Genomic DNA, 23,345 nt, shown 5'->3' on the forward strand with positions numbered 1-23,345 from the left:
GGGGGAAAAAGGGTATACAGACTAGGATGGAGGGACTTAAAGAATCCACTAGGAAACTACCAGAAATAATGAGTTCATCAAGACTGTAGGACAGAGGATCAAGATATAAAAAGCAAGTTTACTTCTATAAATTTTCAATGAAACATCGGAAAATAAAATTAAGAACACATCAATAACAGCATTAAATAGCATTAAAAGATAAAACATCTAGGAATAACTTTATGTGAAAGTGTTAGCTACTCAGTCATGTCTGATTCTTTGTGACCCCATGGACTGTAGCCCGATAGGCTACTCTCTACCTGGGATTCTCCAGGCAAGCATACAGGAGTGGGTAGCCATTCCCTTCTCCAGGGGATCTTCCCGACCCAGGGATTGAACCCAGGTCTCCTGCATAACAGCATTAAAAGATAAAACATCTAGGAATAACTTTACAAAAATAAAGGCAACGCTTGTACTCTGAAAATCACAGAGTAGTGTTGAACAAATTAAGAAAATTTAAATAAACGGAAAATGCCGATGTTGCTATATTGGAAGATTTCATATTATTAAGAAGGCAATATTCCCCAAATTGATCTACAGTCAACAAAACCCCTCTCAGAAACCCATATGAACTATTGGTAGAAATTGACAAGCTGGTTTCTAAAATTCATATGGAATTGCAAGGGACTCAAAATAGCCCAAAGAGAAATGAATATGAAGAACACATTTGGAGGATTCACACTTACTGATTTCAAAACTTGCTATAAAACAACAGTAATCAAGACAAGATGGTACTATCATTAAGCTGGACACATACGTCAACTGAATAGAACTGAGACCATACGAAGAAAACAATGTGTGCACGCTCAACTGATTCCAGGAAAACCATGTTTAAAGGGGAAATAAGAGTCTTTTCAACAAATGCTGCTGGTAGTGACATGCAAAAGAACGAAATTGGACCCTTACACCATGAATAAAAACGAACTAACATAAGTGAACACCCTAACTAAATGTAAAAGCTAACGCTACAAAACTCTTAGAAGAAAATAATTGGAGTAAGTTTTCATGGTATCTGATTTGGTAATAGATTCTTAGATATGACACTAGTATGAGCAACAGAAGAAGATAAATTAGACTTCACGAAAATTAAAAACTTCAGTACTTCACGCTGTCAGGAAAGTGAAAAGATATTAATAATACACAGACGGGAAAAATATTTTCCAACTATACATCAAATAAGGGAGTGATATCTAAAACGCAAGAAGTCTTAGAACTCAACACTGAAAACTAAAGTAAAAAGCCGTCCGTGGAGCTGAATCTTTCACCACATGGATGGATATTCTATATCATTAGTCACCAGGGAAATGCTAATCAGAGTCACCCTGAGATAGTACTTCACATCTACTACAATGGCAATAATCAAAAATTAAGATAATGACCAATGTTGGTGAGAGTGTGGAGAAATGGGAACCCATGTGCACTGCTGGTAGGAAGGTAAAAGCGTGTTAAGTGCCACGGAAACAGTTTGACTGTTCCTCAAAAAGTTAAGCACAGAGTAATCACAGCATTAGTAGTTCCACTCTTAACCTAAAACGACTGAAAACAGGGGTTAAAACAAACAAACAAAAATGTACCCAAATGTTCAAAACAGTACCATTTGCATTAGCCAAAATGTGGAAACAAATTCAAATGTCTACCAGCTGATGAATGGATTATAAAACTGTGGTATGCATATTCATACAACCAAATATTACTTGCCTACAGAAAGGAATGAGGTAATGAAATATACTACAACACGCATGAACTTTGAAAACATTATGCTAAGTGAAAGAAGCCAGACACAAAAGGCCACATATGATATGATTCCTTTTGTGTGGGATTTAGGTGAAATCCACAGAAGAGAAAGGAAATCTGTAGCTGCTGAGGGCTGGGGGTTGAGGGGACGGGGGCACAAACAGGTGACAGGTAAGACGCCAGGAAGTTTCTTTTTGAAGTAACGAAAACGTTCTAACATTGACTGGCGATGGCTGCGGCCATCTGAGAATATGCTAAAGACCGCTGAATTAAACACTCCAAATGGATTAATTGTATTCTACATGAACTGTATCTCAGTAAAACTGTTTTCTAATATAACATTAAGAATAGAAGAACTGGTCAATGGCATTTCTTGTACTCCTGGTACAAGTCAGTCCATATTATATATTTTTATGTCTTCTTAAATACTTTTCATTGCTTTATAAATTCCTTAAATGTTGTCATAACCAAAGAGGCTATTTTTCTTTTTACTGTGCAATCAGTTACTTTCTTTTTCTGTCCAAACAAAGCTGACCCTTGAACACAGCCCACACAATAAAAAATCCACATATAGCCTCTATCACCCTCCACATATGTGGTTCCTCCGTATTCACAGTCCCACATCTACAGACTCCACCGCGGATCGTGTCTCACTGCAGCATTTACTACTGAAAAAAGTCCACGTGTCAGTGGGCCTGTTCAAACTCCTGCAGCTCAAGGGTCAACTGTAAAACCATCAGCGTAACTACTTACAGAGAGAATGTGCTGAAAGCAATGACCCCTGCATTACCCTCAGGAACTGTTCTGTTTCTACAAGACTCTGAGATGGCACACTCCAAGCCTGACCTGCCATGACATCGAGAAACAGATCAGTGCACCCCACTAAACCTGGAGATGAAAAGAATCCTTGTTGCACAGGATTACTATGTCTTGAGAAAGACCAGGAAAATGGGAAGGAGAAAGAACACTTATCAAATACACAACAAGGCATGAATGGCCCCAAGCAAGCCTGCCTGGCACGCACGGGTCCACATACACACCACCTCCACCACCCTGAGCCCCTCCCTCAGCGGACCCCCTCCCGAGCACTAGAGCAGCAACATTAGATGTGGGGAAAACCAAACTCTACTTCTTGGAGCCCTCAGCTCTAGCCTGTGAGTCTTCTGGAAGAGAGAAATGATTAAGACTAAAACTCAGGGTTAGAAAGAATCCATCGGAAATCCCCAATAAAACCTACATGCCAAAGGAATTCTGAAGAAAGAAAAAGAAATTAAATGATTTTTCAAGTTAGCTTTCCATTAAATAATGGAAAATTCTGTGGTATTTTTCAAAACATTATTAAAAACCCCTCCGAAATTAACAGAAGTGACAGATCAATCAAGGTGATGCCTCCAGATCCCTTTTATCATATTTAAAACAGCACGTATGCCTTGTACATTAAAACGCTCCATCATATATTAAGATAGTGGTAGTAGTGGTGTTAGCCGCTCAGTCGTGTCCGACTCTTTGCGACTCTGTGGACTGTAGCCCTCGAGGCTCCCCTGTCCACGGGATCCTCCAGGCAAGAAATCTGGAGTGGGTAGCCATTTCTCTCTCCAGGGGATCTTCCCAGCCCAGGGACAGAACCTGGGTCTTCTGCATTTCAGGCAGATTCCTTACCATCTGAGAACCAGGGGAGCCCCTATTAGGACATGACTAAGGGTTAAACAAAATCATTTTTAAAACAGAAGGCAACCTACCATTATGTGTTCAAGTAGAGAATCTATTGCAACTATGTTATCAAAATACGTTCTGAAAAAAAAGAAAGGTAAAATCTTTAAGTAATGTTATTAGAACACAGAACATATTAAACTTTGAATACATTTCCCAATTTTGTCTATATTTAAATAAAAAAAACAACAGAAAGGTATATGTTGTTTGACTGTTGTCCTTCTGTGGAAACAACCAATAGTATTATTTTAAGGAGATAAATGGAAGTCTATCATTGGCTTTAGTATAAGGGTTCTAATTCCAGGGATCGCCTTCAGTAATTATTTTATCAGCAAGTATTCAAGGCAGAGAAAAAGTTTGTAGCATTTAACTAAAACAATGAAGAAATAAAATTGGTACATCAAATTTAACATCTCATTAATAACTTTGATATAAAATAAAAATATTGAAATTTGCTAAATCTCATTAATAAGATAAAAATATAAATAATCACTGAAAGCCCCAAAAGCTAGAATGTAGTTTAACTGTATTAAAAAACAGCAGGGAAATTCATTTGGGAAGAAATATCAGATTACAAGTAATGACAGGACCTGACAACTCTACTCAAGTAAATATAGATTCATCATTATGGACTGCAAGTAAGTATTTGTGGGGCATATGGCGCATACATTAAAACGCGGACCAGAGAAGCAGATAAATCAGCAGGCATGTGTTACAGGGAACATGTAGTGAACACTCTTCACATAGACTGCTGGCAAGGCGCCACTCTCAGGGCAGGTTTGTGAGGGTTAGCAACGTATTCAGGGTCAAGGTAACTTATAGCAGTAAACAATGCCTTTTTCAAGAAGAGAAATCATCTGACTTGAAGCTGTTACTATGCTTAGTTACAACATCCACTGAGGAATATCCTGCAAGGAACAGGGTGAAGAAAACGGATTTCCCACTGGGGAAGAGATTTAACGCGTCACATGAGGGTTTTAACGGGGCTTTGGGAGGCTTGCAAGGGTCCAGATGGGCTGGCGAGAGGCCGAGCACGGCTTCCCTTCTAGGCGTGTCTGAAGCAGTCTGAAGCAGTCGCATCTGGGGTCCAGACACACTGTTTCATTCTGTCTCAGAGAAGATACTGATCGTTGGCCGAGGGAATCAAAAGAACACGCCCTCCGACCCAAACTTCCCTAATTCAGTATTTCAAAACATGAAGATGCAACTTCAGAATCTCGAGTGAGGGGACTCCAGGACTTGGTGATGAGTAAGCTAGGGACACGTCAGCGGGCACAGCGTCAGAGCTGCTGCCGAGTGCTCGTGGAGTTAATAACCTGTCGTGGGGCGGGGCCCTGAAGCTACCACAGCCTGGGGCGTTCTCAGATCTCAGCCGCTGAGCAGACGGTCAGAGAGATGTTAATACCTGACCTTCCCTGTAGCAAGCAAACCTGGTGTGGATCTGACATTTAATAAACATCTGTACTTGCTTCCACTGCCAGCCTGAGAGAGTCTGCCTAGGTTAAACTCCGGGGAAATGCAGCGTCTTCTTGAGAACGGCATCTGAGCTGCTACACGTGGGAAAACTGAAACAATGATGTTAATAGCATGTTTTAATTTACTGACGTTCACAGAAAAGGCCAGAGAGGACTTCGGGAAAATGATAAACTACATTTCCCTCCTGCTATTGCTGCCGATTCTCTCCTACGGAAACAGACACACACACCTCTCTGTACAGTCTCTAATACCTTCGAGTGAGTCATTTACAAATACGCCGAATTGCAAACTAAGATGATCATGTGTACATCTCTGATCCTTCATTTGTGAACTGAATGTGGATGAGAATGAAACTCTCTAATCCCAAACCTGATGGACCACACTTACCAGATCACGTGCCTGATAAAGACACATCTTCTGCTACTGACTGCAGCGGACAGCGGTCTGTCACGACCAAGGCCGGCGCCTGACCTAAACTGTTGGCCAGTTAGAGCTACCACATCCCTAGAAATGAACACTTACTTTGATACGTCGAGTAGAAAGTCATTCAGTTCAGTCTGTTTGGCAAGACCTCTGCATACCTGCCATACAAAACAGTGGCTATTAATTTTGAGGGATTTTTGTTTATTTTAGGAATGAAAATTGCAGAATATTATTTACCTTATTATTTAAAAAGGCATAACACAATCACTACTTCAAAGTTTTTAAAAATTGTACTTGAGCATATATCCCACCTACATGCAGTACTGTCAGATTCAGTAAGTCCCTGCTTCTCATACCATTATCTTAAAATATATATATATGTTCTATATATTTTATTTGCTATGTGTGTGTGTGTATATATATGTAGTGCAGAGACATTACTTTGCCAACAAAGGTCCATCTAGTCAAAGCTATGGCCTTCCCATGTACGGATGTGAGAGTTGGACTATAAAGAAAGCTGAGCACAGAATAATTGATGCTTTTGAACTGTGGTGTTGGAGAAGACTCTTGAGAGTCCCTTGGACTGCAAGGAGATCCAACCAGTCCATGCTAAAGGACATCAGTCCTGGGTGTTCACTGGAAGGACTGATGTTGAAGCTGAAACTCCAGTACTTTGGCCACCTGAGTTGAAGAACTGACTCGCTGGGAAAGACCCTGATGCTGGGAAGGATTGAAGGTGGGAGGAGAAGGGGACGACAGAGGATGAGATGGTTGGATGGCATCACCGACTCAATGGACACGAGTTTGGGTAAACTCCGGGAGTTGGTGATGGACAGGGAGGCCTGGCGTGCTGCAGTCCATGGGGTCTCAAAGGGTCGGACACGACTGAGCGACTGAACTGATGTATACACACACACACACACACACACACACACACACATTTTCTCCCTATCAGACAGTTCCACCAATCTGAGTTTGCTGAAATGGAAACAAAACAAGAAACAGTGGAAGATAACAAAACAGAATTCTATTGCTGCCATGTTCCTGAACTTAAGGGTCTAGTTATCATGGAAACTCTATGCAGTTTGTGATCTTTCAAATTAGATCACATTCTCAAGAGAATCAAGGAAGTTAAATTTAAGCTTAATGTTTCCATATACCACTAAGTTTAGTGGATGTTTTAATTGAGGAAATGGATCATAAAAAAATCAACGTTACTGCCAGTAGGATATCATTGCTGGGCTTTCAGTGGAAAACAAAAACCGCGATATGGAATGCAAATAATTTAACATCCTATTTAAAAATACAAAAGAATTAGTTGGAAGACATTTCAGGCAGGGAGTAGGTAAATATAAGTGACCGGATCAGACATTTTAGAAACAGGAAAACATTTAATATCCACAAAGAAAGCCCTGGGTGACTTGCTAGCCCCGACTCTGTCTCCTGGTGATGTGCTCCAAATGCCCCTTCTCTCAGGAAGCCCTGTGAAAACACCCCAAGGACGCACCTGCACCTGATGTATTGCTACTGAAGCCCAGGCAAGATTTGCTGTTGCAACCTGAAAAAAAAAAAAAAGAAAGTATGAAGCGAGTTTTCATCAGCCACACGCAGACATCCCAACAAAGGCCACTAGCTTAAATTTTGTGAGGTCATCACATCTTTGAATGTTCTGAAAAACCAAATTGTCAAATACATACAAAATTTCTCTTTTCTATTTCCCACTTCTTTATGGTTGAGTGTAATGTTCTCTTGTTGCTTTTCATTTGGGATAAAAAGGAAGATACATTGATTAAGAGCCCTGTCATCATAAAATAATTATTTTTCACGTCAACAAAATTACTATTAAAAAGGCTTCCAGTGACCATTTTTTCCCTTCTTTTTTTTATTAATTTATTTTAATTGGAGGATAATTACTTTACAGTTTTGTGATGGCTTCTGCCAGACCGCGACATGAATCAGCCACAGGAGTACACGTGTACATCCTGCTCCCCGCTCCCACCTGCCTCCCCACCCCACCCCTCTGGGTTGTCCCAGAGCACCTCTGGGTGCTCAACCTCCTGCACTGAACTTGCACTGGTCACCTACTTCACACATGGTAATGTACCTGTTTGAATGCCATTCTTTCAAGTCATCCCCCCTCGCCTCCTCCCACTGAGCCCAGAAGTCTGTTCTCTACACCTGTGTCTCCTGCGCTGCCCGGCCTGCTGGCTCGACGTGACCATCTTTCTAAATGCCACAAACATGTGTTACTACATAGTATCTGTCTTCCTCTTTCTGGGTGACTTCACTCTGTATAACAGGCTCCAGGTTCATCCACCTCAGGACTGACTCAAATGAGCTCCTTGTGACCACTTTAAAAATGAGGACATGTTCCCCAAACTTTGCTGACAAGCGCTTAAACTGCTAGCTATCCTATTTTTTTTTTTTTCCCCGCTCATCTAACGAGTATTCCTGGGTGCCTGCTGGGGCCCAGCGCTGTTCTCAGCGAGCAGATGCCCACTCGCACCTGCGTGCAGGGCCCAGGGAAGATGCCATCCTGGGCGGGTGACATCAGAGTGCGCTCCCGGAGGAGGCGGCCCGGGGGGGACAGAGAAGTCTGAGCACAGGGGGAACCGAGGTGCGGGATCTGCAGGAGAGGACCCAGCCAGCCGGTGGCGGGGAGCCAAGGGGCTGGAGCGGTGGATGGTCATCTGAGTGAGTGGACAGGGCGCCGGCCACCCCGGGCCTGGATGAGCGGTGCGGGTGACAGAGAGGTCACGGCAGTCTTCGGTTTTAGCGTCACTGAGCCGTTCCCATTCGAGGAACAGTGAACAGACGTTGGTGGTTGCTAGGCTGTGTCCAACTCTTTGCAACCCTATGGAGCCGTAGCCCGCCAGGCTCCTCTGTCCATGGGATTTCCCAGCCAAGAACACTGGAGTGGGCTGCCATTTCCTTCTCCAGGGGATCTTCCCCCTCCAGGGATCGAGCCCGCGTCTCCTGCCCTGGCAGACACGTTCTTTACCCCTGAGCCACTAGGGATGTCTCCCCAGTGTTTCTGTAGAGAACAGAAGTCTGTTCTCTACACCTGTGTCTCCCGCGCTGCCCGGCCTGCTGGCTCGACGTGACCATCTTTCTAAATGCCACAAACACGTGTTACTACACAGTATCTGTCTGGAGCATTGATTCAGGACACGTTCTAGGAAGAGGAACTCTCCAAGGGGATGCAAAGTCAACCGGAATGTGAAAACCCTCCCAAGCCACACGACGGCTTAATTTGATTAACAACATGGTATTTTACATTTATGGTCCAAATGGATCCTGACTGCAATAAATTACTATATTTCTACACCACTATCACTGCAAAATGGAAAAAAAAATTTTAAATCATTAGTATTGATATCAAAATATTTTTAAACAAGTTCCGGTTTTAAATGCTCACTCACTAGGTATCCATTCACTAACTGAGCACTACCGACAAGCGCCGGCGGCGGACCGGGCAGAGCTCAGGCCCCGCGGCAGCGCAGGCTCACCTCCTGGTGACTCAGGCGGAAGGCTTCCTTGCCCCAGTGCCGGTAGAGCTCCAGGATGCCGATCAAGTCCCCGATCGCGGTGACGATCGGCAAGCACAGAACGGACTGGATCCGCGTCCCCGATTCCAGCCCTGTACCTCTTGGAAACCGTTCATCCTACAAAAGTAGGAGGGGAAACGATTTAAGTTCTTCGAAAGAAATGGAATCATTAATTTATGATTCTATCAGAAATTCCCTAAAACTTGTAAGCCATAATCAGCCGTCCTTTTCAAAGGAAAGTCCAGCGATGATGGTCCCTGTGAACCTTGTTGAAGAAAATGTGAACAACACGGGCTGTGCCCGTGCTGGGCTCAGTCATTCAGTCGTGTCTGACTCTTGGAGATCCTTTGGACTGTAGCCCACCAGGCTCCTCTGTCCATGAATTTCCCAGACAAGTATACTGGAGTGGGTTTCCATTTCCTCTTCCAAGGGATCTTCCCAGCCCAGGGATCAAACCCTCGTCTCCTCTGACTCCCGCATTGCAGGTGGATTACTTACCCACTGAGCTGTTTAGGATAACTTTAGCAACATGGGACTGAAACCCAGATGGTGCTTAATGTTTCTTTATCATTATACAGGAGAATTCAATTAATGAATATACATAGCTTCATGCAATAATACAAGTAATTACGACGGCTTCCCAGGTGGCTCAAGTGGTGAGGCACCCACCGGCTAATGTTGGAGCCACAGGAGACAAGGGTTCGATCTCTGAGTCCAGAAGACCCCCTGGAGGAGGAAACGGCAGCCCACTCCAGTGTTCTTGCCTGGGAAATCCATGGACAGAGGAGCCTGGCGGGCTACAGTCCATGGGGTTGCAAAGAGTCGGACATGACTGAGCACAAGAGCAGCTGTAAGCAACACTTCTTTATTCCTCACCTTCTAGTGTTAAAATTAAGAGCTTTAGAGGCACAAAGTCACATGTGAAGATTACTCCAAGTGCCACAGGAAATTATATTTATATATTTTTTTCTCTTATTTTTAAGGTCAGAATAATACAAAAACACAGGTTAAAGAGAGTCACTGTAAGTGAACCCCAAAGACCCATATTAGGTACTCAAATCAACCAATAATCACCCATTACCTATCATAAGAAATGAAACTGGTTCTTCTACTTCATTTGCTAACTTAGCAAAACCAGTCAAAGGAATACAAGAAAATTGAATGAATTAATATCAAAACATCAATTCTATTTACTCACTTTCTGCAATCCATGGGAAGCTTTTCATGAATCAAGACTAGCACGGATCTATCCTTTGTAACTGACAGATCTTTGGAAAGCTTGTATATACACACAACACAACATTTTAAGTGATAATTTATACCATATCTACTTTTAACATTTACTTCCTAAAAATGAGATAGACTCGGTGTACACCATCGTGGGGGTCTGAGGCACACAGCGAGCTGATCTGCTACGTTTGGACACGGCACTAGGGTCCCCAGCGCTGCTGGGCCCTCCACCAGCAGTGGCATTATCTTTTCTTTTCCGTGGTGAGAATGATGAAGACCTAGTCTCTTAGACAGTTTGACAATTATAATATTCTTGTCTGTGTAAGTATACTGTGAAATATGTATTTTAAGCACTCTTTTTTTTCTTTTTGATAACTTTTTTCTTTTTGATAACAGTAACTAGCAATCGGATTTGTTCAAGGTCACACAGATAATTAGTGGCAAAAATAAAATGAAAATCTAGATTTTGCGGCTCCAGGTTAGCACTTTTTCAGAGCAAATCCCTGACACCTGTGCCCTTGTTTGTATGCCTGTCAGTTTCAGTCTGAGCTCACGCAGTGACCTTCCATCACGACGCGCACATACACTGGGCGAGACCGGCCCCAGGGCCCCATCTGGCCCTGCTCTCTGTACCCCGGCCTTGGTCAGACTACACTGAGTCTGGCCCACTATGTGATTTGGTTGGCTAAACTGAGGGTCGTGAATCTGACGCAAGCAGAGGCCTGAAAACTCACCTGCACGTGTGCACTTCTCTCTGACCCCTGACACCACCATGAGATGCCGGGCTAGCCTCAGTGGAGGGGGTGGGGATACACACAGAGAACAAAGGCCATGTAAGTCTGGCCAGCTCCCAAGGGATGCCCAGATGGCCTCAGACGTGTGAGAAAGCTCGGATCAGCAGAACAGCCGATCCAGAGGCAGTGAGTGGTTGTTGCAGGACACCACTAAAATCTGGGGCAGTCAGTCACCTAGCTAACTTGTTCAAATCTATCCTGCTGGGATACGAAACAGCAAACAGTAATCATTCAGCTTATATGTATATAAGCATACAGGCAAATGTTGAAAGAACTACTCAAACCTAGCTCTTAGGAGGTTATCAGATATATTTCTTGGAGTACAAAGAATTCACTCACTTACATATAAATGCATTTATTGATCGGTATCTTGCTTTTATGCTGCTACAACATGGCTTAAGTTATAACATCAAGCGTATATGTTCTCTTTCTTAATTAAATACCTCGGGTTACAAATGTCACAAAGGGTGAAAAGCCACTCACCCCGAGGATGTCTTCCACCAGCAACGTTTTTCTGGACTTGGCCACGTAGGCGGAGGTGGTGGTGCCCTGGGCGATGGGACCCGCGGGGATGAGCTTGGGTTTTCCTTCCTTGATTCCAGGCGGGATAAACACACAAAGGCTCTGTGAAGAGGAACAGAACACGTTCTACAAACTGTCCTGCGCTTTTTGGCATAGGACACAAAGACTCCTAGACATCACTTAACGATCACAAGAAATCTGTGAGCCAAGGGAAAGAGGAGACCCAAAGTGAGGGAGGTGCTTTGCGATAAAGCATCTGAGGTGGGATTCCCACGAACACAAGACACACGCTAGACGCAAGACTTGCACGGATGTCCACGCGTGGGAAAAACTCTCAACAGCCTCCAATTTTTATCCACAGAAGACACTAACATGAAGACAGAAACGTAAGCTGTCCTTGGCTCTAGAAACTACAGATCAAGAAGCAGACAGGATGAGCCCCGCTTCCTGCAAGACGAGGCATGTGGATCTGTAACTACAAAGTCGATGTGAGCTGGCTGTACTTTCTCATGTTCATTAAAAATCTTTCTCAGAATGTTACTTCTTTATTCTTTTTTTTTTTTTAATAATCAACCACTCCATTCCTGAAACTGGCCTGCCCATAATATTACAAATTTAGAATACTCTTGGTAAAATCTTTGCTCTTCTCTGCACATACACACCAAAATAAATAAGTAAATAAATAAATAACTGGACAAGCCTGGGTGTATCTCTCCCCCTCAAAAGATGAGGCAGGTGGAGAACATTTGAAAATATCTTAAATTTATTTTTTTAAACATGGTCAATCATTTTGACTAAACCCAACCACATTTTAAAATAAATTTCTACTAAACAAGAATTGCTAATCAAATCATCTAGGCAGGGGGAGCAATATTTTGACAGAACTGCATGGTGATTATCTACTCAATTTAAAAAATATTAAAGTTCTGGTAAATTCTCCCAACACTTTACTTTTATCTTAAATGGGACTGCTGTAACTTAAGGATGATGGCCTTTTGAACTAGTAAGTATTAGGCAATCCTCTGATGTGTTGCTTTTCAGATAATGTGGTTTTCCAGCTTTGGAATGTCGGAGACGCAGAAGACGAGGGTTCGGTCCCCGGATTGGGAAGATCCCCTGGAGGAGGAAATGGCAGCCCACTCCAGTATTCTTACCTGGGAAATCCCATGGACAGAGGAGCCTGGCGGGCTAAGTCCATAGAGTCACAAAAGAGTCAAACACGACTAAGCCCGCGTGCGAGCACACACACACACACACACACACACACAATGTCAAAGAACTCTTTTTTCCAATAAAATCTTACAAGGGATTGAGCCCTATAAACCTGACCTACTTCAATCACTGGGAGCAGAAAGGAGGAAAACAGAGCCTTGGCTCATCCCGTGTGCTTTAAGTCACCATCATCTAAAGATTCCAAGTTCAAAATAGCTTTATTCATTAGTATATCTACATTAGCTAGGATTGGCTGTAAGCAGTAATTTGCTATTAAGTACAATGTCTGTGAAAAACAGTTTTAAATTGCTTCTTTTAAAAAGTATTAAGCTTAAAATGTTTAAATACAAGTTACACACTTTAAAAAGATTTTTAAAAATTTAACTACACATGTGATGATAATTGACAATTGGACCATATGCATTTTTAAGTGGGTAGAAATCAGTCACTGTTTTTACAATAGTTACTATAACCTGTTATGCGCCAACACGCATGTGACATAGAAATAAGAATTTCATTAGATTTAGTATCTATCTTGCAAAATATCATTCAGTGTGTTACCCTTTCTTAAGATTGACAGGAGAGTAGCAAAATGATCCCAGAACAGGAAGAGAGATGATGACAATAAAAATATAAAAAATACAGTATATGTAGGCTGAATAAAAGTCAGAATTGACAATGATTTTTTTCAAACTATGAGAAAGTTAATTACAAGGATGCTGAGTAATGTTTCTCTTCTCAAAGTCAGAACAGGAAATGAACTTAAATTGACCCGAGTCACTCAGATAACTTTTAAAGACGTTCCCATGACACCAACAGAAAATAAATGCTAAAGCAAGCTCCCAACAGAAGCCCTGGATATTTTTTAATGGTTGTTGACTCTACGTGTTTGTTGTTTGAAGATATACCACAGACACTTCTTTCAGCTGACTTCTGTAAGACCATTAAGGCTGAATTTAATAATATCTTCAAGTTATGTTTAGCTTCATAATCCAGTAATGACGAAATAGCTTATACGGCCCTGTGTTATTAGATCATTTATTTAATATAAACATTGATTGCCTCTATGTAGACTTTCTAGACGATGTACAAGAAATAGACAAGCAAATAATGCACCGTGGGAATATGGCAAGCTACTTTGCATACTAGACTTGCTGAAAACAAATGATTTAGAAATCCTTCAATTACCTGACAATGTGGAAAACTTCTCGTGGAGAATAATTATCAAAAATTGTATTATTCTTTACCGTGGGGACTTTGTACTTGTTTTACTAATTTGATTATGATTTTTGTTCACACTTATCAAATAGAAATACTTACAAATGAGAACTGAGGGCAAGTGCTAACAAAAAAGTCAGTTGTCCTGTGGAGGCGAAAAGCTCCTGTTGTATGGAGGGAACGTGAGGGCTGACCTAGTCAGACAGTTGTTGTGACGCTTTCACAGCCTCAGTGTCTCTCCTCTGTACTAGAAGTTTCCTCCTCTTTTTGGGTGGCATTTTTTTAACTCCATACGGTTCCCCTGTGCAACAGCTCCCTTCCTGGCATCATTCCTGATTAAATCATCATTTTTGGATTCACCTGGAGTGTGTGTTCGGTAACAGCATGTTGTACGTGATCTCTGAGGTTGATCGGGCTAGCGGGCAGTTATTACTGCAAACAGAAAATGTCAATAACAAACCTCCAAGCTAGAGGCTGAATATTACAGGTATTCAGGAATAGAGAAACGTTTCTTAAATCTACCCTAACTCACTCCACAGAAATAATCAAAAAGATAGTTACAGGTTGAAGAGCCTTCTTTTTCCCACTGGCTGAACCGCCACTTTCATCACATAAATCCTCAAGTATACCTGGGTCTGTCTCTGAACTCTCAATTCTGTGCCACTTGGTTTATTTTTCTACCACACTGTTTTAATTACTGCAATTTATAGTACATGCTGTGATCTGGTAAGCCAAGTCTTGCTTTGGTTCTTCATGTTGCAAAATAATCATAATTTATAAGACATCTTTTGCATTTTTCATTGATGAAGGTCCTGCACTGATGCATTAACAACTGATGGGTGGAAAAAAGTTTTTATAAAGAAATGGAAAAATGAAGCAAGGACTTTATTTTTCAAAATCAATCGTTATGAGTTTTTTAAAGATGTGTTTTTAAAGAACTTTAATACAATACTTAAAGTTTACTTTCAATTTAAAGTTATTACAAAATGTTGGCTATATTTTCCATATTGTAATAAAACACATCTTTGGAAGCCTATCTTACACCCCAAGGTTTGTACCTCCCACACCCCCATGTCAGTTCTTACGAATTTTGACATAAGAATTTGACTGGGATGTTCAAATTAATAAGATGAAAAAAGATTATACTCATTATTTATTTTCACAGGAAGATGAATGATAACTTTCATCAAATATCACCACATAACATATTAACTATATTAAGGCAATTATGCATACATTCGCAATCAATAACATCCCATGTTGAGTCTCTAAAATTAATTTCTGCTTTAATGTTGTATAAATCTATGAAAACTTTTATTAGCACAAATTTTTTAGAGGCTAGAGATGAAAAACTGCATGAAAATCAAAAACAAAGAAAAGGTTCAAAGCTTTGAATCTCAGCCAACCCTACCCTTTCAAGAAGAGCTTCATGCATCAGGGCATGCACCTGGCCCCCGACCTGCTGGTCCCTGCAGCTGACAGCTCTGCCGGGGGCCTGGACGAGGCCCTTCACCTCCCAACGCCAGCCGGGAGACTGGCCACAGGGCTGGAAATCAGTCCTGACGCCAGGCAGTGGCAGGGCATAAGCTAGTTTTTTCATTATTTCAAAGAAACTCATGATGAACTATTCAATATTTTTGTGGTAACAGTACATTTCCAAAAATATTTCTAGAGTTAAGCCATTTAAACTAAAGGAGATTGGTAACGGTAATCATAATGACTAAGCCGACTCAATGAAGAAATAAAAAAGCATTCAAGTTATTTCAAAAAATCAAATTTTTAGAAATAGGTTCAGTGGAGAAAGAACCATACACTAGACTACTGCACATTATTAAAAAAAACAGGTTAGGAAACTGATTCATTGATATCAACTAAAGAGATGTCTGCTTTACGTGGCAAACATCTGCTCTCATCTTTCCCATACATAATTCAAAGTTCAGTGTGTTCACAGAAACCTCACTTTTACGTTAAGGCTTCAACTCACAACAGGTGAAGTTTGGAAACACTTTGGCTTACCATCAAGTTATTTTTCTTGGAGACACTAGATGGAGCTGGAGAGTAAAAGAATTTCACTCCGTGCAGAGGGCAGGAGCTACTAGCCCCAACTTCCCTGGAACGTGAGCCAGATCCCTAACTTTGTTTGCATAATTCTTACTAAAGAGGGATGGGATGGAGAGGGAGGCGGGAGGGGGGATCGGGATGGGGAACACATGTAAATCCATGGCTGATTCATGTCAATGTATGGCAAAAACCACTACAATATTGTAAAGTAATTAGCCTCCAACTAATAAAAATTAATGAAAAAAAAAATAAAGTTCACTGTGCATTGACCAAGTCACACTGCTACTCTAAACTAATCCATAAAAAGCTATCTATGAACTTACGTTATGAATTATAAAGTTTGACAAATAATTAGAGATTACAAATTTTTTCAGCTTTCACAAACTACTCTTATAGATAATATTTAAAAAACCTATATTAGAACATTATAAAGTATGCTACATAGTAACTGAAGTATGTGACTAGGTATTAAGCAAAAAATCTTAATCGTGGAAAAATCAGTTTTGCCCAAAAAGTATTTCAAGACCACCCTGTATATGCTCTGTGCCGGACACTGGCATTGGTCAGAACACAAAAAAGCTGCTTTTTCTACATTTCTCCCAGACTGCTTCCTCCTTCCTTTTCCCTTCCTATCTACTAAGGGAGAGGTCTCCTAAGCTCTGTTCCAACAGAGCTCACCATCCAAGCTCATTTCAACGCTACCAACCCCAGACCCCACCTGCCAATCAAAGGTGGGGTCCCAGAGCGCCCTGCTTCCTCTCTGCTCACATGTCATCATCATGCAATAAAACGAACTGTGGATTTCTTCATTCCTCCTACTGACTGTACATTCTTTGAGGACAGGGATGATTTTTATTTATTTGTACGCTCAGCAAATTCAACACAGCTTTTGGTATATGGCTGGAGTCTAAAATGGCTTGTTAAATGGCATGTGTGACCTAATGCTTAACCAATGGAGGTCAAACTAAGATTCAGAAGGATTGAGAATATTGTCAAAATCCCAAAGTAGCGAATTGGAAATCACACGATCCAACTCCAGAATCAAAACTCTTTGGAAAACTGAACAACTAACTGGGGAGCTTCCCTTCTCTCCCAAGCTCTGGAACAGTGTGGTCAGCCAGGCATTCCCTCTTCCGGAGGGCTGTCTCCAGCTGAGCGCGAGCTCTGGCGCATCACCACCGTGTCCCAGAGCGAAGGACGGCCTGAGCAACGCCGGTGCTCAAAACCACCGCCAGTGTCCGACTGGCTTAAAAGAAACCCAGCATCACTCCAACACTGCGTTCAATCCCTTCCGCTTACTGGTCTATTGCTTTTCTATCATCACTTGGATCAAATGGAACAATTTATATTTTCCTCAAAAACTGTCCATTTTACCTACATTTTCACGTTTGTAAGTATGTATGCTCTCATAATTTGCTATTTTCCACTCTATTGTTTTATTGTCTCTTAAATTAGCTTCGAAATGAGTTCAATAATCACATTTAATGTTTTATTTTTAGTGTTTTCATACCATTTAAGTTGTTTTCTACCATCTCCTACACTTTCTGTGTTTTAATTTTTTATCTCTCTGGTAATATGAATGTTGGTTTTAAATTCTACCAGTATAACTTTTGGTGTATTTAAATATTATTTAAGCTATATTTTTCAATGCATCAATTTCAAAAATTAAATTATTTCTACTGATTCTCATTGGTGAAAAAAGAAATCAATACTCTTATAAGAATGATTTAGTCCATGCCATGTCTGTCTTAATCCTTGTACTAATATTTATTGATATCAAGACTAAAATTTTTATTGCAGTCTATTTGGGTTGCATTATTATAATTTTGTCACTAAAGAATATACATTTTGTTTTGAAAGTGAGTCACTAAAAAATACTTTCTAACTATGATTCAAAATCCAGAGACAGTTTTAAAAACATTGATAAATATCTATAATATGTTGTCTTTCATGTACAAAGGAAGAAACATAAGAAAATATACATGTATCTCCTCATCTGTGCAAAATGTTTTACTTTATTTCATTCAGTTAGTTTACATTTTAGAAGCATGTCAACATCTGTTGCAAGCAATATGGCAGATTAGATAATTTGACACTCCTGAAAAAAACATTGTAAAACTGTTAAAGGCTGGATAAAGAACATTTCACAAATATTTTATAAGGCATTGCTGGGCTGAGAAGATTGGAAGGATCCAAAGAAATCTAAAAGGGAGTAGACAAAGGGACTCTGGGAGGTGAGCAAATTCCAATTTTCTTTTTTTTTCTTGAGAGCATCAACTAAAGCCTAGATACAGAGTTGACCCTTGAAGAACATGGGTTTGATCTGTGTGGATCCACTTACATGAGGATCTCATTCAATAAATGCCACAGTAGCACTGTACACCCACGACCGATTGAATGGGCAGATGTGGACTTGTGGATTCTGAGGGCCGGCAGCAAAGTGACACGTGGATTTGTTCGAGGGTCAACTGTACCGACCTCAGCAGAGTCGCATGGCTAACAGAGGTAAAGCCTGAGACCTCACCACTGGGAAGTCTAATAGGAGACCCCCATGGGGTCAGGACCAGCCCAGGGCTATGGGCTCATCTCAGTCTGAAGAGTGAAGACACTTACAGCTGCAAGGGGGTGAAGGGAACCAGAATACCCTGAATTTACTGCTGCAAAGAAAATAAAAATCTCATCTGAGAAGTAATAACTGCGCATCGTGTGGATGTAAGGCTTGAATCCACACCACTCAGTGGTCGGGAAGAAAATCTCAGCCATACGAGTTAATCAAAATAGATTTCAAGGGGTGGTACCTTCGGTGAATGGCAAAAACAAGTACATATCTGATCTCTAGAAATAGAACGGGAAAGGAACAGCCTCAAGAATATCCATTGAAAGGGGCCAAAGGAATAATATGACTTACAGGAGTAGAACACAGTCATTATCCCCTAAAATTATCCTCCCAGGGAGAAAGGTCTCTGCCTTTGTGGCGTTTATATGCTGGAGAGAAAACCGGATAAGCAAATAATCAAACAAGGCACAGATAAACACCTAATTACAGGTTCAGCTCAATTCTATGAAGAAGGATCTGACATTAAGAAAGCACAGCAGAGTGGAAGCTGACTTCGGAAGGTGAGGAAAGGCTACCGTTTTGCTCTGTACCCTGCTCCTCCTAGGGCTATGCTAACAAACGGGATACACTTGGTCCCTAAGATGTGGGGAAGAAAGGAGTAAAGACTCCATCAGCCTGGAGAGAACCACATAGAGTAAATCAATTGACCTTGGGGTTTAGAATGAGGCACCAACTAAAGCCAGAGAAGACATTACCAATCCCTCAATTAAGTTACAAAGTGAATGTTAAGTAAAAGTGAAAGGATTAGATACATGCAGAATTACATTTTAGGGGTTTCCCTGGTGGCTCAGTCAGCAATGCAGGTCACTCCCAGCACAGGAGACCCGGGGTCCATCCCTGGGTTGGGAAGATCCCCTGGAGAAAGAAATGGCAACCCAATCCAGCACTTTTGCCTGGAGAATCCCGTGGACGGAGGAGCCTGGGGGCTACAGTCCACGGGGTTGCAAAGAGTCGGACACAGCTTAGCAACTAAACCACAACAGAATTACATTTGGGATATTCGAGCTACAAAAGCTTTTTCTAAATCACAATCAGGCAGAAGTTTGCAACAACAGGGTAGAGAAGTATAGCCAAGTGATTAAGAGCAGGCGGCCTGGGAACCTAAACCCCGGCTCCGAGCCAGGCCCCGTTAGAGGCTCCTGCACAGAGGACCAGGCTCCCGGTCGTCTGCCCTTCCCACCTCCGCAGACCAGCTCTCCCCTCCTTCCCAATCTCCTCCACACAGAGCAGAAGAGGGCCAGCCCATGGGGCAGCCGCGCCTCAACAGAGGGCTTGTATCATTTCTTTCCAGGCAGACAGCCAGAACGCTGAGTCCACAACCCAGGGGTCGGCAGCAAATCTACTGATCCCAGCCTGGGTCACAAACAGCTGTGACTGAAGGTCAAGGGTCACGATACAAACACAGCTGCTGTGGACCATCCCTGCGGATTGTGTGGAGACGTCAGGGAAGGAGTGATAAGACCTGGACTGCTGTGGTTAGTGACATGATAATATGCATACCAGAGATCATGAAAATTACTGTAAATTATTTTTTACATCTACATTTACAACTACAGCTACATTCACATCTACATTTACAACCTAGACGTCCATCGACGGATGGATAAAGAAACTGGGGTACATATACACAATGGAATACTACTCGGCCGTAAAAAGGAACACATTTGAATCTGTTCTAATGAGGTGGACAAAACTAGGGCCCATTATACAGAGTGAAGTAAGTCAGAAAGGGAAAGAGGAATAGCGTACACTGACACATATATGTGGGATCTGGACAGATGGCACTGGTGGATTTATTCCCAGGGCAGCAATGGAGAAACAGACAGAGGACAGACCTATGGACGGGGAGGGGGGAGGAGAGGAGGGAGAAGGGGGGACGTGTGGAGAGAGAAACAGAAATTCACAAGACCGTGTGTAAAACAGGCAGCCAGCAGGAATCTGCTATGTGACTCAGGGCACTCAAACAGGGGCTCTGCGACAGGCTGAAGGGTGAGGAGGGGAGGGAGATGGAGGGAGGCCTGGGAAGGAGGGGGCAGGCGTGCACCTATGGCTGACTCTTGTCGATATGACAAAAACCCACAAAATTCTGTAAAGCAATTATCCTTCAATTAAAAAATGTTAAAAAATATATTGTAAATCATACACTAATTTTTTAAAAGGAAGTCTTGGTTTTTAAATAAAAATTTTAAATTTTAGAAAAAAATTTTTAGAATGACTAGGACAGAAATCTATTCGTTATTTCAGTAGCTTCATCATTTTTAACATACTATCAGTATGTAAAATAGAAAGCATTTACAGGTAGGAGTAATATCTGAATAATTCTATTTAATAAACCCTCCTGCTGACTGCTTATGTGAAAGAAAATAAGAGAGAATACAGGTGAATACAGAAATGAATAAGGAGCGGTGTGGTCCTTATCCTAAAGAGCTTTTAATCTTGCAACACAGGTCATCGTTACACAAGGGGAGCAAGGAGTGTGCAAATGAAGAGGTCATTTAGGAGTAGGGTCATCCAGCCAATAAGGACTTTTTGTGCAATGGCTTTCATGGTTTGGACTACTCTACTATTCATGAACACTGCTAAAAATATCAGAATACTGTGTCTCTATTCCTATTAACATTTTATAGAATATAAATAGCATGCATTTTGCTTACTCACAAAACAAGTATCACATTGCAAAAATGCATACCAAATCTCAAAGAACAAGACCCAACACACAAGAAATACAGAGTAAAAGTTTGCAAAAATAATGTTATAACTGATTTTTATTCACTTAACCTATGAAGCTAAGTGTTGCTGGCTCAGAGTATTTTTCTAAAACGTTACATGTGTGTTAACACCACAAGAAAAAAGCAAATGCCACTAACTGAGTGTCCTGAAATCCTTTTTGAAAGTGCCACTCGACAGCAGACGGCGCTGTGAGTGAGTCCGTCCAGAAACACAGCGTCCAGCCTGTTCTGCCGACGGGTGGGCCGGGCACCCCTGAGCGGCTCCAGCCACAGGGCAGCCCGAGTCACCGGCCACAGCTCAGGAATCCAGACTCAGCAACTGCGCCCCAGCGCTTCTCAGGGTGAGCTTCACAGAGTCTACAAAACTCACAGAAAACCCCCGCTCTCATTTGCTTCTACCGCAGGCTGCGTGCAGAAAAGGGCACAGACTGCCCCCGACACCCCAGCCCACAGTGGTGAAACGACTTCTGTACAGAACAGTGAGTCTAGAAACGCCACTCATGAAATAGCACACCGCAAACCAAACCAAAACAATAAAAAAATGTTAAGATTTTAATGACTAAACGTCACCATGTTGGTAAAATACTCAACCGGTAATCACCACGTACAGAAACAAAATAGGAAATGCTGGTTAAAGTACTGAATTATGATACATTTGTTGTTTGTAACATAATTTTAAAGCTTGTAACACTCTCTCATCTAGAGCACCTGAATCTAAGTGTAGACACTTACGTTGTTGCACTCTCCCAGGAAATATAGTGCAAATCCATCAGCTTTCGTGGCTGCCAAAGTAACAGAAAAGGAAGAAACTAATCTCAATGGAAGAACATAACATGCATGAATTCTCTAAGGTCAGGCTTCAAATATGAGTCTTTCGAATGGATTTGTTAGCATAATTAATTTTCATACAGTAAACTGAACTAAATAATTTATGGTTTTACTGAATTACATACGTAGAATATTTTCATTTCTTTTCATTAGCTATTTCTGTTTTTTAAGATGTGACATTCTCAAAGGCACACAGCAATGTACTATGTAATAATATACTGGTCAAAGTTTAAATATCAGAGTCATTAGAAAATATTTTTAAAATTTGAGACATATTTAATTTTAAAGCATTTCAAAACAGACAAATGGCATTTATAATACTGAATAACCAATATAATATAGGCATCAACCAAAAAAGAATGATGTCTATGCCTACATGTCATCAGTGAAGAGAACATAATTTAATTTACTTTGGTATAATCTTTCTACTAGGAGGAGCATAGAATATTCCTTACCAATTTTGATGATGCTACTCAATTCATAGAGGAGTAGCTGGTTGTCACCTCCTGTATCCAGCCGTTGTTCTATATAGCTGTTTAGTTCATACACAACTCCTTGCATATTTGTATCTTGATACTTTGAATAAAAAAAGAGAGGCATAATTAAATATAAAAAAATAAAAATTCCTTAGTTTGTCACATACTCAATGAATGTACATGGCTTTATATTATATATTAGCTGTTCATGATGTTTTTATAGAGCATGATTTAATGGACCATAAAAATAGATTGAAAGTTAAAACTGCTATAACTTAGGATATCTATAGACTCCGTGAATGAATATTTATATTAAAATATAGAATGTTACAAGTTTGTTTCTGAGGTTTTAAATACAGTGGGATCAAGCAAGCTGGATCAGTAAAGACAGTTCGGAAATTTGTTAAGTGACTGAAACGTCTTAAGACGCACTGCACTGGGTAAAACAAAGCTTGTTTATTACTCTCCACTCACTGGGGTCCATGGAGTGACCCCTGGACCCGTGTGAGTCTGCTCTTGACTCTGCCACTAGAACAGGAGCCGGGGGCTCTCTCGGGAGCCGCCCCTGCGCCGGCAGGAGCCCCACAGCAAGCCCGTGGTGCTGGCCGCCCTGAGCGCCTGGGCAGGAGCCGGCGGACAAAGGCCCGGGAAGACGGCGGAGGCTGCGCCCGACGCTGGGTCTTCTTCAAAGGACTGAAAGTCCGTCTTCTGGTGAGCTTCCCTGCCAC

At 41.5% G+C, this 23,345-nt stretch overlaps 1 protein-coding gene across 1 annotated transcript in view; it reads right to left on the bottom strand.

Moving 5' to 3' along the window:
• The window catches only part of PDE10A (phosphodiesterase 10A), a 253,728-nt gene that overhangs the window by 58,368 nt on the left and 172,015 nt on the right, over positions 1 to 23,345 (bottom strand). The window contains exons 4-10 of the mRNA XM_061130077.1: positions 22,597 to 22,717; positions 22,046 to 22,095; positions 11,438 to 11,578; positions 8,892 to 9,047; positions 6,890 to 6,940; positions 5,482 to 5,540; positions 3,513 to 3,564 (exon numbers count right to left, since the gene is read on the bottom strand). Coding sequence (XP_060986060.1) covers positions 3,513 to 3,564; positions 5,482 to 5,540; positions 6,890 to 6,940; positions 8,892 to 9,047; positions 11,438 to 11,578; positions 22,046 to 22,095; positions 22,597 to 22,717 — 630 coding nt within the window. The remainder of the gene's footprint in view (positions 1 to 3,512; positions 3,565 to 5,481; positions 5,541 to 6,889; positions 6,941 to 8,891; positions 9,048 to 11,437; positions 11,579 to 22,045; positions 22,096 to 22,596; positions 22,718 to 23,345) is intronic.

This window comes from Dama dama, chromosome 26, assembly GCF_033118175.1.
Source record: "Dama dama isolate Ldn47 chromosome 26, ASM3311817v1, whole genome shotgun sequence".
In the NCBI taxonomy this organism is placed as follows: domain Eukaryota; kingdom Metazoa; phylum Chordata; class Mammalia; order Artiodactyla; family Cervidae; genus Dama; species Dama dama.